General features: G+C 36.0%; 1 protein-coding gene and 1 long non-coding RNA gene across 2 annotated transcripts; one reads left to right on the forward strand and one right to left on the reverse strand.

Moving 5' to 3' along the window:
• Nucleotides 1–64: 64 nt before the first annotated feature.
• On the forward strand, nucleotides 65–14,144 carry LOC104906725 (homogentisate solanesyltransferase, chloroplastic). Its single transcript, XM_010695520.4, has 10 exons — nucleotides 65–371; nucleotides 2,156–2,277; nucleotides 2,379–2,525; nucleotides 3,344–3,569; nucleotides 4,528–4,601; nucleotides 8,896–8,988; nucleotides 9,542–9,659; nucleotides 9,799–9,861; nucleotides 10,437–10,469; nucleotides 13,906–14,144. Exons 1-10 carry the CDS (start codon nucleotides 153–155, stop codon nucleotides 13,978–13,980), a joined length of 1,170 nt encoding a protein of 389 aa, XP_010693822.3. The 5' UTR covers nucleotides 65–152; the 3' UTR covers nucleotides 13,981–14,144.
• LOC130590644 (uncharacterized) lies at nucleotides 5,196–7,572 on the reverse strand. Its single transcript, XR_008968483.1, has 2 exons — nucleotides 6,276–7,572; nucleotides 5,196–6,191 (listed from the first exon to the last, which is right to left on the reverse strand). It is a non-coding gene; the product is annotated as an uncharacterized LOC130590644 (long non-coding RNA).
• Nucleotides 14,145–14,490: the final 346 nt, after the last annotated feature.

Here is a 14,490-nt window from a genome sequence, read left to right on the forward strand (position 1 = left end):
ACTTTTGCCATCCTTACTTTGAACCGCCCTAATTATGGGGCTAGTTTTCTTTAGTGTTTGGAAGCCCTCCAGACAAACCCCACCACTGCAATCTTTGAAATACTATATCCTCTCCTATATTCACTGGCCAACGTGTTGCTCCTAAAATCAAGATGGAGCTCTTACAGTGTTCATCCACTTCCACTCATCCTCAACAATTTTCTTCCATCAACCTTCCCAACCGAATTGTCTCTCTCCCCTCTCCTTTTCTCACTCAAAATTCCTCCAAAATTTCTCTGGGATTTCATAGAAACTTGTCTTCACTTCGCTTGAGATGCTACAAATTACCCAGCATTACCATCTCCAACTCTCCGACCCGTTTCTCAATCCGGGTAATCTCCATTTTACGTATCTTTTTCTATGTAGCATTGCTCAATTTATCAAATTTATGTAACTTGTTGTAGTATTCATTTTTGGGTACTTTGTTGTGATCATGGTTCAGTTATTAAATTTGAACTGACTTTAAAGTTTAAGGAATGAATTGGGTTTTCAACAAAATTTATGACTCGAAACCCAAAACTATGCCAACTTGAAGTTTTGAAATCAACCCTTCCTAGTTTGTCGATAGCTTTAAAATGATAAGGAATTTAGGGGGACACAATTATACCATTTGGAAATATATGGGTTGTGCAATATGTATTGGGGTTGCATACAAAGACTATGTCTTGTGTATGTCTCATTGGATAAAGTTGTTGATCACATATTAGAGTTTTAGCAGCTTATAGGAATTGTGAGAACTTTTGAATTTGGGTTTGGGGTAGTTATATTCCTTTGATTATATTTACAAAATGACAAGGCATTTGTGCTTGAATGATTTATGACTTATAAGATCTTTTTTGCTGTATCTGTTGTTGCCATTTGCATTGGGTGGCTTACTTTACAGTCTCAAGCTCTGCTTTCTGTCTACTTCTATTGGTATTTGGTTGTAGGCAGAGGTGAATTCTTGCTTGGTTGTGATTGTCCTTTTAATTGTTTATGCGGAGTTTATAGAATTTAAAAATGTGCTTGGGATAGTCATGAATGAGGAGAGTTGGGACCCCTTACAAAGCCAAAAGATGTTCGATATCAAGGCTCCGTTTGGTAGGGCGTAAAACGTTTTCCCGGAAAACGGTTTTCCTCTATTTTCAGTTTTACATTGTTTGGTTGGCAAAAGAGTGTAAAACCATTTTCCCTTGGGGTAAAATTCATCTCCCAATGATGGAAAACCATTTTCCTTTCAAAATGAAGGGAAAACTATTTTCCTTATCTCTCTTGTACACTCCTCTCACTACCTCTTTACTTTCCCTTTCATTTTCCTTTCATTTCATCATTTCTCTTACATCGAACCAAACAACGGAAAACTAATTTTGGAATTGTGTTTTCCATTGTAAATTGTTTTCCATGAAAATCATTTTACACTGAAAATATTTTACGCCCTACCAAACGGAGCCCAAAACTTATTAGCAGTGGTGGAGTAGCTCAAGTTAGTAAATATCTTTCCTCTTCTCCAATTTCGGACAACTCATATCTGTACAACTTAGGGCTGGTTCTTCCCCGGACATGTGACCGTCATTAGAATTAGAGCACTATAGTAGGCTCCATCCTGAAACCTATTGGCAATGGGGAAGTAGCCCTTCTAGATAATAAATTTTTTGATATCTCTCATCTTCTCCAATATGGGAAAACTCATATGTGCACAACATGTGGCTCAATAGTTTTCTAAGCTAAACCCAATTCTCTGTTCATTTTGGTTCTCCTTGGAAATCCAACATGTCAGCAAACAATAAATAAACACGAGTTGAGAATGCATGAGCGAGAGCCAAAGAAGTACCAGTAATCAGTAATCACACACTTCTTTCTTTCTTTTTTTTTTTCTTTTTTTTTTTTTTTTCCTGTGAGGCGATTATATAATTGAATCTGATATTTGATTATTTTCATTGGAAAATCTGTCCAATTTTATATCTTCGTAGATATTTGCTACTCCAGGCCCTTAAATACCTGGATTGGCATAATGTCCTCAATGAAGATTATTATCATTGTTATATAAAGCTTATGTGCTCTCATACAACTTGCTTTCAGCTGCATATATCACTTTGTTCAGTATGTGCTACTTTTTATTGATTAAAGTATTGTTTAGGCTTGTGCACAAGCTGGAGCTGCTGGCTCCGATCCAGTTATAAGCAAAGTTACTGAATTCAGAGATGCATTTTGGAGATTCCTAAGGCCACATACTATTCGCGGAACAACTCTAGGTTCCTTGTAAGCTGTTTCTGTGCTAATCCTGCATTTTCCGTCATTCTTTCTTCTTATGGAGGGATCTCAGGTATACCTAACTGCTCTTCTGTCATTCTTTCTGACAGTGCTTTGGTGGCTAGAGCTCTGATTGAGAATCCAACTTTAATAAGATGGTCTTTAGTGTTGAAGGCAGTTTCTGGTCTTGTTGCTCTGATATGCGGGAATGGCTATATAGTGGGCATTAATCAAATCTACGATATTGGTATTGATAAGTATGCAATTGCAGTTGTGATATTATGTACTTTGGTTTGCAATTTATATATATGGTGTTTAAGAGGCTAATTATTTCTGGAACCTGTATGCAAATGCCAACAGACACCTTCCTTATGTGTGCCTATGACTTGCAGCTTTTCTTTATTGATTTTCTGATGTAAAAAGGTAAATTAAACCGGGAAGGTCTTGATTATCTTCTTAGTTTGCCGGGTCCAATATTGGAAAAGTATAACTCATGATGTGAAGCTTTTGATTTGGCCCTCGTAGGTCTTGTCTATACCTGGAAACTCTAAATGCTGTAGCCCTTGGTGACCACGTGTTTTTGGCATACTTCTATGCATACACTTCATAATTATTCCAAATGTGGTATGCACACACGTAAACACACATAACAAAAACATGCATGTCCTCTATTTCAGAATTCTTAGGAATATAGAATGATCTGCAGTGCACTTCACATTTGTCCCTGTGTTTTGTGAAGGTTATGGAAAAAATAACATCGTATATAAAACATCGCACTTGTGTTAGGAGGCTATTTCTTCACCTGAACTTATCTACACCGAACTTATTAGACTTGATTGAATCTAATTAGTCCTGAATTTACCTGATGTTTACAAATGATTGCATATCATCCCTGAGGACCTGATTAGACCTGATCATTCGTGAAACTTATTTTTTAAAGAGAAGAGAACACACCCTTATTGTGATTATTTGTTGTCTGGTGACGATGTCAATTGTGTTATTATTGAAGGACTTGGATTTCCTAGTCATTGTTACCGTTGAAATAGTGCTTGTGTTTGTCAATTTTTCTTTGCAGGGTAAACAAACCTTATCTACCTATAGCAGCAGGGGATCTTTCAGTTGGATCTGCATGGGTGCTAGTGTTGCTTTTTGCTGTCACTGGACTTTCCATTGTTGCATCAAACTTTGGTCCTTTCATAACATCCTTATATTGCCTGGGATTGTTTCTTGGAACCATCTATTCTGTTCCTCCTTTTAGAATGAAGCGATTTCCTGTTGTAGCATTTCTCATAATTGCAACGGTATGTCTTTGTATCCACCATTGTCTTCTTCTTGCACTAGAATTTCCAAATTTCTTGCTACTTGCTTGTTACCACTCTCTTCACAGTGAAGATGTCTTTACTCTTTGCAAGTAAATGGCCTTTTGAGTATTTGTGCACAGAAACAGCCATGGAGGACCATCAAATTAATTTTTTCCCTAATATTATTGCAAAATGGAAGTTAGTAAGTATGCATTGTTGAATGACATTGGAAATACATAAAAATTGAATATTATGCTGTTTTCTTTTGGAAAGTTTCAGATGCTACCTTTAAAAATGATTTTTTTTTTTTCAAAAACTACTTGATAAAAAAATGTTGTAAGAAACTACCTTATAAAGCATAATTTACCTTTGGCTGGCTATTGACCACCTTTTTTCGACGTTTGATATTTTCCCCCCCTTTTATTTTACTTCTTTTTCAATTTTTTTTTTCTCCGAAAGTCAACCATATTTTAACACCATTTTTCAAAGGATTATGAAAAATGTGGGTGAAAATTTGGGGGGGGGGGGAACAAAATTGCTTAGAAAGTTAACACTGGAAAGTAGGTAAAAGGTCAAAATCCGGCTAAAGGTAGCTTCTTACAACTTTTTTACTTTAAAAGATAGTTTCTTCCTACATCTTTTATATAAGGTAGTTTTGCAAAAACTTGTTTCGTAAGGTTATTACTCACAAAATTTTCTTTTTCTTTTTCCTTCCGATCATATGATTTGCTTTCTCGGCTCCATATTTCACACTTGTAGATCTTCAACTCATATACTTTCTCCAAGATTTAAACCTTGTATGGTTAATTATTTGAAAATGGAAGTGTTAATTATCGCGATACCTTTTGCGAGGATGGTGTCTGCATAAGCAGATTCATCATAGCAGAGATATTTCTGCTTTGGTTACTTTATGAACTTTGCAGTGCAGCTATAAAGATGATGCAGAATTACCTTTCAGGTTCGTGGATTTCTTCTTAATTTTGGTGTATATTATGCCACAAGAGCAGCTTTAGGACTTCCATTTGAGTGGAGGTGAGTCTTTCTTTTTCAAAAGAATAATTTTGATTACACGTGAGCCTGCTATTGTTATAATTAGGTAGAAGAAACAGAGAGATTTCATATACTGATTATGCTGTTCTTGTCCTGAATCATGATTGAAACAGTGAATATCAATAGCAGTTTGATATGATATACGTATTGAGTGTGTTAGAAAACTGTGTCATATCGTTCTGTCATCCCAATCCAGAATATTGATAGCAAAATAGCTTTCTGTAATCTGTAGTATGAAGATTTAGTAGATAGTAAATGTTACTGCTGATCTCCTTAGAGTTACTATCAACTTGCTGTGGATTTCTTTTGGTGGCATAAAGAAAACTTAGGGTGGCAGCTGCATTTGAAATTATTGGTTTACTCATATGGTTTTTCATAGGGGCCTGATGTTATATGTCTAATGATTTTCTCTCCAACATCAATACTCACACTATCACAAAACCTTTAGGAACAGTCTCACGCAAGGCCAGGCCTTTGTTACTTATAGTGCTGTACACTTCATCTCATTGCAAACTACTACTTTTACTGTATGTCACTTTGACATGGTATCAACATTTGACTTTTTTTGGATGAGAATTATGCGAAAAATTCATTGGTTGGACTTGGACATTGAGGCTCTGTTCTTTTGGACTGAATTAATGGAAATTCAATTCAGTTCAGTCTACCACTTTTATTAGTATTATTGTTGTTATTACAATCCTTGTTGATGATTTCGATGATTCACTTTGTTCAAGTGATCTCCTTAATTCTTCTAACACAACAATTGTAGATGCACGTTTCATATGATCATCCATTCTACATGTGATAAAAACATTTAAACATAAGTTCCGCATCCGAAGAGATGACATATATATTACATCATAAAATACAAACACAAAAATATATCAAAGTTTGGCACCAAAGTCACACAAATTAAAACACACAAAACAGTGATCAAATAAAAATAAATTAGACATCCAAGCATAAGACCAACAACTCACCAACAAGCTACTCAAAGCAATATGCCATGTCCAAACCTCCTTATAGAAAATACTACCTCTGATCATCATATCATCAATTCATCATTGAAGTACTTCATAGCATCCACAAAGTACTCATTGCCTTGCTCTTCACCCATTTCATATTTGATAGAGCATCACTAACCAATAGAGCCTTTGAAGGCGCGGGAGCAGTAGATGAACTAACATCAACCCCCAATAGTAACTCAATAACATCGTTGAAACTAGTTCGCCTTCTTTTGGGTTCTGAAGAACTAATGGTCTCTTCACTTTGCCGTTTGCAGGAGGTTCTGGGTGTCACTTTTTGCACAACTGATTTTGGGGGAGGGAATTTACTTTCTTCACAAGAGATGACTGCTCCCTCCACTCAAGTATTCGTCAGTATCCTTGGACCCTTCATTTACGATAGTTAAGTCGGCCTCCGCCTCTTTAGACAAAAAGTTTGTTCCTCAACCATTTCTTGAGTAAAACAACCACCAACACCATGTGCTGACACACTAGAGAAGAGTTTTTTCATGTTCTCGACATTGGGTAGTCCCTTCTTAGCTATAACCAAGCTATACCTAGGATGCTTCTGCAATGAATAACCAAGTATGAGAATTAGAATTACCATCAATAACATTAAGGATGTATAATAACATAGGGAAAAAATTCGTACCTTTAAGAATGCTTCCCGCCTCTCTAGGCACGTTTATTGAACATCCACCTCTTTAGTTTGAGGATTATATGCTATGCTACTCATATTTTGTAAGTCCATCCAAGCCTTATATTGTCACCATGATGATTTTGCACTTATTTTCCACTATGCTTTAAGTCCGTTTTTAAATCAAAAATCTTGACAATATTTGCCCAATTATACTTGCTAGATCCTCTTTCTTTCTAATCAAGTAGAATAGTCAACAATTGTCCCGATAGATTGTCTGACCATGATATTCTTCCGAGCTTGTTCGTTTTTCCATCATCTTTATTAATTCATGAACCCAAATATCACATGTTGGTACAAATCCAACAGCCCAATATCTTTAGTTTCAATAGCAACAAAATAATTACTTGATAGCGGACCAATTCCAATATATCAACAAGATAGCAATTTGTAGCATTTCTTGAAATATTTGATCTTTCATGAATTGATCTTTCATGAATTGAATATCATTCCTCTTTAAAAAAACAAAAACATTGACACTCAAAGATAACAATCCCAGCAAAAATACGCTCATTTGTCGGCATTTGGATGAAAGGATAACCCCAAACACCCTTCTCTAATATAAAGGAGACAACGGAATATCATCCAAAAATTGCAAAATATTGAAAAAAAAAATACAAATTGGAAATGTTTTTCATAGATAAACCAATGAACAAACAAACAAATCAAAAGATGTCAAGACACAACTCTTAGCGCATATATAATTCCCTTGGAACCAAACACTATTAGAAGAAATTCATGGGTGTTGTAAATGGAAATGGAGGAGAGTTTCGTCAATTATCAAACAAAACAATGGGTGTTGTCTTCATTGCTGTTGATATTAGCATGGGGAATCGGTGTTTTGATATTGTTATATGTTCCTGTACGAAGATTCATATTGCGCAAAGATATACAATCTCGAAAATTTTATGTCACGCGTGATGCTATGATGATTTTGAAATTGAATAGATATAATAAACGAGCAAATTAAACGAAAATACACAACAAAATGATTGAGAAATTGATAAACCTTACCTTAGAAGAGAGGAGATTCTTGAACGTTGAAAGAGAGAAGAGCACCTCTTCAAATTTGAAAGATAGAAGAAGAGGGAGCTGGCATTAGAGAGAGGAGCACTGAGAATGATAGTATATGTTGGAATATGATCTTAGTGGGTTGTTAGGAAATTAGGAGTTGTCAAATATTTTAGGATATTTCTGGGATTGCTTTGTTGACTGTTAGCACTTAGCAGTCTATTGTTACCACTTTTCTATTCATCTTACCTTAAGTGAATCTATTTTAAGGCTTTATTATACTTTGATTTGATAAGTGGAATATATACGTGTTACATTTTGAATTATCTCTTTATTTCACTTTTATTATTTATTCAATAGTGACTAGGATTTAAATTCTCCAACAATGTATTAAAACCTTACCAACCAACATTAAAAGCATTCATATTGTAATAAGAATATAAGATTAAAAAACGAATAGTAAAACTGTAGAAGTGTCTTTTTATTGAATCTATATTTTTTTAACAACATAAGATAGATTGTTGAATAAGAATATTATTATTATACATATTATGCATATTATTATTAGTATTATCATTACTATAGGTATTTGATTAATATAGCTATTATTGTTAGTAACGTAATGTAATTGTTTTTATTTTTATTGATAGATTAATATAGTTAATTATCATTAATATTATTAATAATTACTTCTTATCATTAATATTTTACTTGTCATTATTAATATTACTCAATTCGTAAGAATATTATTATTATGCATATTATTAGTATTAATATTAATATTATTATTATAATAGTAATTATAATAATAATAATAATAATAATAATTATTATTATTATCATTATCAACGATCATAAAAATATTATCCTACTCAATTTTGTTCAGTTCAATTCAGACAAATTAAGTTCAATTCAGTTTAGACAAATTTAGTCCAAAAGAACAAAGCCTAAGTCAGTGAGTCATATACTTGTCACTTGTGTTTCACAAAAGTAAAGTCTGAGTAACATTGTAATAGACTAGCCTAAGGGGCAGGGGTATTTTAGTAATATACTCTATTTAATATGTTAGCGTGGGTAATAAGGCAAGTAGACTATAAATAGAGGAGATTAGGGAGAGAAAAGATCATCAAGAACATATTGAGAAGTTTATTTTAGTGGTTAGCTTTGGGAGTGTGACCAAGTCACTCGAAAACTTGGCAATTATCCTTTTCTTTTCTGTAATTTGCATTTCCATCAATCAAATATCATCATCTACTTCTTTACTTCACTGCACAATTTCTCAGTTTATTACAAACATAGGGTGGGTTGGGGGTTGGATGTATGGAGCCCTTGCTATTTGATGATGAATGAGAAGCCCAAACAGTTACTGAATGCATTTTCATTGAGTCTTTTATACCGCAAAACCAAAATTGACTCAATGGTGAATCTTCTAGCTCCTTTGGAGATGACTCATATATTCAAATGTGTTACTAGATGAACTTTCATTCTTCCAATCTGCACATGCACCATCGTGATTGAACTAACCAGATATCTATTCACTTGTTACTGTGGTTTTGATATGCAGTTATCCTGTGGTTTTCATCACAACATTTGTGACGTTGTTTGCATTGGTCATTGCCATAACAAAAGATCTCCCAGATGTGGAAGGTGATCGGAAGTAAGGCCTGCTTCTGCCATCTTTTTTTTGTAATTATTTCTTGGTCTTTGTATCACTTCCATGTTCCTTCTACAAAAAAGCAAAGACTGTAGGAGTTGGTAAAATTTGAAATTCAGTTGGAGAGGTGGGTTAATCTAAATTATTGGACATTTGTGATCTTTTGAACAATTACTGATATCTTGTAGTAGTATGATAACTTGCTGTGGTGATATCTGCTCTATTTTTAATCAACTTCCTTTGAATAAAAAGAAAACTGGAAGATCAAAACTTTGAAGAAATGAAAAGTGTAATATATTACGCTGCTAGTACATCATAGGGTTTACAACTACCCGTCGCTCTCATTTCTCTGGCAACTTGAGAGTGCTAAAAAGTGAAACAGAACAGAAAAGCTCAGCTTCTCTTTCCAATAGTTTCCCTGCATGTACTATGAAATGCTTAATGTCGCGATGAATTAGTAAGATAGTAAGTAGTCTTTCTAATAACATGCTTTCCTTTTGTATATTTCTAGGACTTCCTCCAAATTATAAATATGTGTAACAAATCGCTTTTACAGGTTTCAGATATCAACCCTAGCGACAAAGCTTGGGGTGAAAAATATTGCACTGCTTGGTTCTGGGCTTTTGCTAGTTAACTATATTGGGTCTATAGCTGCTGCTATTTACTTTCCTGAGGTGAGATACACTTATATTCTTATGCTGTTTGTTCTCACTTTATTTTTGCTAAACTTAGGCTTTGTCTGTAGATAGTTGCAATGTGCTGTTAAATGGCCTAGTTTCAGTTGCTAACATGTGTACTTTGCTTCTTGCGCAGGCATTCAGGCGCAGCTTGATGATACCTACACACACCATTTTGGCAATTGGTCTGATTTTCCAGGTATTTGCTTATAATGATGGTGCTAGCTAGGATACAATCTTAGATGACAGTTCAATCATTATCATTATGGAATATCATATTAATTTTTAGGGATACTTTGCTTTACAATAACTTCCTCTTATATCGATGATAAAGCTAGCCAATGTGAACATTAGTGAGTCTCTTCCTTAAATAATGGTTTTATTTATTTATTTTATGGATATAGTCCTTCCCAAATCCTGGTGAAAGTGCAGGATCCATGTTGGGTTGTTATTGTTGTTGGTGAACAGAAACAAATTGAGTTGAATCTATTGTTACATGGACTAGGGTAAAAATGTCCAACTGAGACGTGCAAGTCTTGTATTTGTTTATCTTTTTCAAAATTTTATGTGTTTTTGGCTCCTCCAATGAAATCGAACAAGTCTCCCCCCTTGGATTTAGTATCCTGTAATGGTTTAAGCTTAAGGAACAGACTATCTAACATGGGTTGAATGTAATTTGAGTCTAACAGCATATCTATAACCATCATATTTACAATGTATCTGATTCTGGACCCTGATGTGAACTATCTGTTTACTTGTTAATCTTTGTTTCAGACATGGTTGCTAGACCAAGCTAATTACTCCAAGGTAATACTCTATTGTTTTGTTTATTTTATGCTAGAGTCGAGTTACTTTGATTTCCATGATTGTTCGAGCCTGTCATGGAATGTATATGACATCCGTGGAGATGAAATTAGCATCTTTGTTTGTTTAGTGTTGGCCTTTCTGATTGAGTCCCTTCTTCTAGCTTTCATAGAGAAGTCGTATGAATCCCCATGTAAAAGATTCATGATCCACATAAACATATCCTCAGCTAAAAGTGAGGATTCCTTAATTCTAGGGTTTGATAATTTTTGCAGGAAGTGTGCTGGTTTTGAAAATTGAAGTAACTCTTCAAACTTTTCACCAGAATAGGAATGAAGTTCAATGAATAGTATAGAATTTAATAGTATACATGTCAACTTCACCCCATAATGACAAGAAAAACAGCACACTGTTTTGTGTGCCAAACTTCTCCTTTTGGCGAAGCTAAATTCGGTGTGTCCCCTCAGATAAAGGGGTGCCCATGTTCCCGTAGACACACTTCTCTGTCAAGAGGATTCTTGGCATGTCCGGGAACCCTAAGTATGCCAGTTTCATATGAATGGTGGAGTGGCACAAGATCTCTCTTGGCACTCTTTTAAGAATGTATTCCATTTTTTTTACTTGTCTATTGGAGATTCTTTTCATCCTCTCCTCACGGTATGGGGCTAATAGACTAATGGTAATTCATTTCCCAACTCATGGAAAAAACCTTTTCATTCTTTTATAAAATGATATTCAAGAAAACGAGGTCTTCTAGAAAAATTCACTGCCAGGAGAATGGATTTGAAATGTTTGTCACAGTTTTGTATCGAATGAAGGCATTGGCTGGTTCATTTTGAGCTAAAGAGTTATTAATCTGTTATGATTGAGCTTTTTTGGGGGAGGGGGGGTGGGGGGGTTCGTTAAGATAACCAAACTGGAGACGTGGTTCTAGAAGTCGTAGATACACTTGTTGATGATGCAATCCAAGATAGAGAATATAAAATTTCTGAATACTGGAATGAAAAACTAGTCTTTCAGAACTGGTCGTTCTATTTCACCACCTCCCGAACTATAGAATAGAATAGGATTTTCCTGGAGGTTTCTACCCATTTCTTTTCCTAGCTTGGTTAAATACATTTCATAATCTTTCTTGCCTGCTCTTGAATAAACCCCTCATATAGAGCGAAGAGTGATTGGGAGCTTTCAGCAGCAAAAGTATGGCGATGGGACTCTCAGGTCAAGTGCGGATTTTAAACCCTCCTTTTATTCTGAGAAAGGGATGGAGGAGGACCTTCTTTGGTATACTAGGATTGGCACCGGCTGATTCTGCTTTCCACCGCATTGCTATGGTCTTCTTTTGCAGAAATGTGCTACTTCTGAAAATTAAACTCTTCGAATGATCAGAAAATGAATGAAGTTTAGGGGGCGTTTGGTTCACCAAGAGGAAAAGAAAAGGGTTTAAGAAAGGGAAAAAGGGTGAATGGAAAGCCAAACCCTTAGATTTAGTAGATTGTTTGGTTTAAAATGTCTAAGGGAAACCACCACCACCCCAAATTTTTACCGCCACATATTTTCCCTCAACCACCCCCACCACACTTCTCCGCTTCTCCGCTTCTCCGCTTCGCCGCCGTCGTCCCCCTCCCCTCTTCGCGGCTGCCCTCCCATCCTCTCTACCTTCACCAACGTTGTCCTGAGCCCATATGTGGTGGTCTGTTGGTGGCAAAGAAAGAGAGAAAAACTTCCGCCGGCGAACGATGAAGATCTGCACGCTGCCGCTGCCACTCCTTCCGTCTTTGAACGCCGGCGGTTAATTTTCTCTCTCTCTCCTTACGTTCTCGTGTAGATCTAGTCTCGTGGGTGGTTTTTTTTGGTGGCGGTGGGTGGTTTTTTCGGTGGTGATAGGTGTGGGTGGGTTTTCATGGTTGATGGTATGGGTTTCGGGGGGTGGTGAACAGATTCCGGTGGGTGGATTGGGGTGGTGCTTGCAGTCATGGTGGAGGGGTGACGGTGGTTGGGGTTGGGGTGTTGGCGGGTGGGTTGGGTCGGTGCTGGTGGTCTTGGTGAAGGAAGTGACGGTGGTTGGCGGTTAGGTTGGGGTGGTGTTGGCGGTTAGGCTAGGGTGGTGTTGGTGGTCAACAAAGTGGTCAATGTTGTTTCAAGGTAAGGGTAAGTGAAACCTTGGGGTAGGGTGGGGAAAGGATGTAGAGGAGTTTGGGGGTAAGGGAAGGGTAAAGGGAATCATTGAATTGACAAAACAAACAAGTAAGAGAATCAATTCACTTGATTCCCTTACCCTTTCCTAAGACCCTCTAACCAAACGCACCCTTAATAAATAAGATTGAATGGAATAGTAGAGCTGTCAAATTTTCCCCATGATGAAGAGAAAGTCCGCAAAACCAATATGATTCTGTTTGTCGTACATGCGATGGTATTCTTATAAGATCTTCGTGATGGGAAATATAAATTAAGTCTCCAATGAAGCTAAAAGGAATCCACCCTGTAAAGTCCTCAGTCAGTTTCATTTTTCCAAGAAGTGCTGGACCAGCAGGAAAGGGTGTGCTTTTACCTCAGCTAGTATTACCTGATTTGCTAAACCCCCCTGCAAACTCTAATCTAAAAACGGCGAATTGGTACATGCAAGTAGCATATTTTCCTACCGCAATTGAGGTACACTGCCATAGACTAGCTATTTAGCTAACCCTGTTCATAGGATATTTCAGAATAGGAACCCTATTTTTATTCTTTCGTACAAATCTATTGGAAATGGCTATGTTATACTCTCATTCTACAGTGATGTCCTACATTTTGGTATGCTTCAAATTTGACCGTCAGCATGCCCACGCCTATCTAATTTACTATCTTATTGAAAGAGGTTCTTACTTACTGCCTCCATTTCTAAATACATGCACTATTTCTTTTTGGCACAAGGGTGAGGAGAGAGCGTTGTAATTACTTTTTTACCCATGTGATTATGTAGTTAAAGGAGGGGGTAGTAATATTTATTAGTACTATTATCTTATGAAACTTTACTAAATAGGGAAATGGTGCATGTGTAGTATCAAACATTTCTAAATGGAAAATGGTGCATATATTTAGAAAAGGAGGTAGTATGTCTTTTATTGGGTGAAATGAACGATACCTGCTTCTAGATTGTGATAACCGGTTGTCTTTCTTTTCTCTCTTTTCCTTCTTCATTTCTTTGGGAGGGTGGGGTGGTAGTGCTAGTGGAGATATAAAAAATAGTTCAAAATTCGGGGTTTCAAAAGATCACACTGTATTGTTCAACATGCACCTTCTGCGACCCAGATAACGCTCTCCACAACATTCTCTTCCTTCAACCTTGCTCTACGACCATATCCTTTGTGATTTAGCTTCCCCCCCCTTGATGCTGCAGATTATTTTACTTTTGTATAGGCAGCTTTCGATTTCTGATCGTACCTTGACCTTCATTTTGCAGGAAGCAATTACAAGTTTCTACAGATTTATTTGGAACCTATTTTATGCAGAGTATATCATGTTTCCTCTGATTTAAAAACTGTACTAGAACTATGGGGAAACAAGTGATAGTTTTCCTGATTTTGTTTATATATCTATCTATGTACTTTCTGTATCTAATGACATAACATGTACCCTTTTTTGGAACCATGTACTGTACCAATATGTCCAACATTTTATGTATAGGATTGTTGGTTATCATTTCCTTTTCTTTCAGCCATATAATGATATAAAATTCATAGTAGTTTTTTTGTTGCTGTGCAACATAAAGTCAATGTGATTTTGTCAGTTTTTTCTCTTGCTGCTGGTCTGGTTCAGGATCATCAAAGTTGCCTAAAGCAAAATTTGCTTGGTTTAAGGCTGCATTTGTGTAAAGTATTATCAATGACAAAGCTTAACCTTTTCTCATTGAGCCATCAAAATATATTTACAAGAGGTTTAGAAATCCGACATGGAAAAGGAAATCTAACTATAATCTAACTATAACATACTAAAATCTATCTATAATAAGATAGTCTTACGTTATCTCCAACATTCTCCCTCAAGT

Source organism: Beta vulgaris, chromosome 3 (assembly GCF_026745355.1).
Source record: "Beta vulgaris subsp. vulgaris cultivar EL10 chromosome 3, EL10.2, whole genome shotgun sequence".
Classification (NCBI taxonomy): Eukaryota; Viridiplantae; Streptophyta; class Magnoliopsida; order Caryophyllales; family Amaranthaceae; genus Beta; species Beta vulgaris.

Bases quoted from the DNA above. Each gene is read 5' to 3' on its own strand.
- LOC104906725 (XM_010695520.4), top strand. From the start codon at position 153: ATGGAGCTCTTACAGTGTTCATCCACTTCCACTCATCCTCAACAATTT. The intron at 2,278-2,378 runs GTAAGCTGTTTC...TCTTTCTGACAG, and splicing joins GGAACAACTCTAGGTTCCTT to TGCTTTGGTGGCTAGAGCTC. The intron at 3,570-4,527 runs GTATGTCTTTGT...ATTACCTTTCAG, and splicing joins CATTTCTCATAATTGCAACG to GTTCGTGGATTTCTTCTTAA.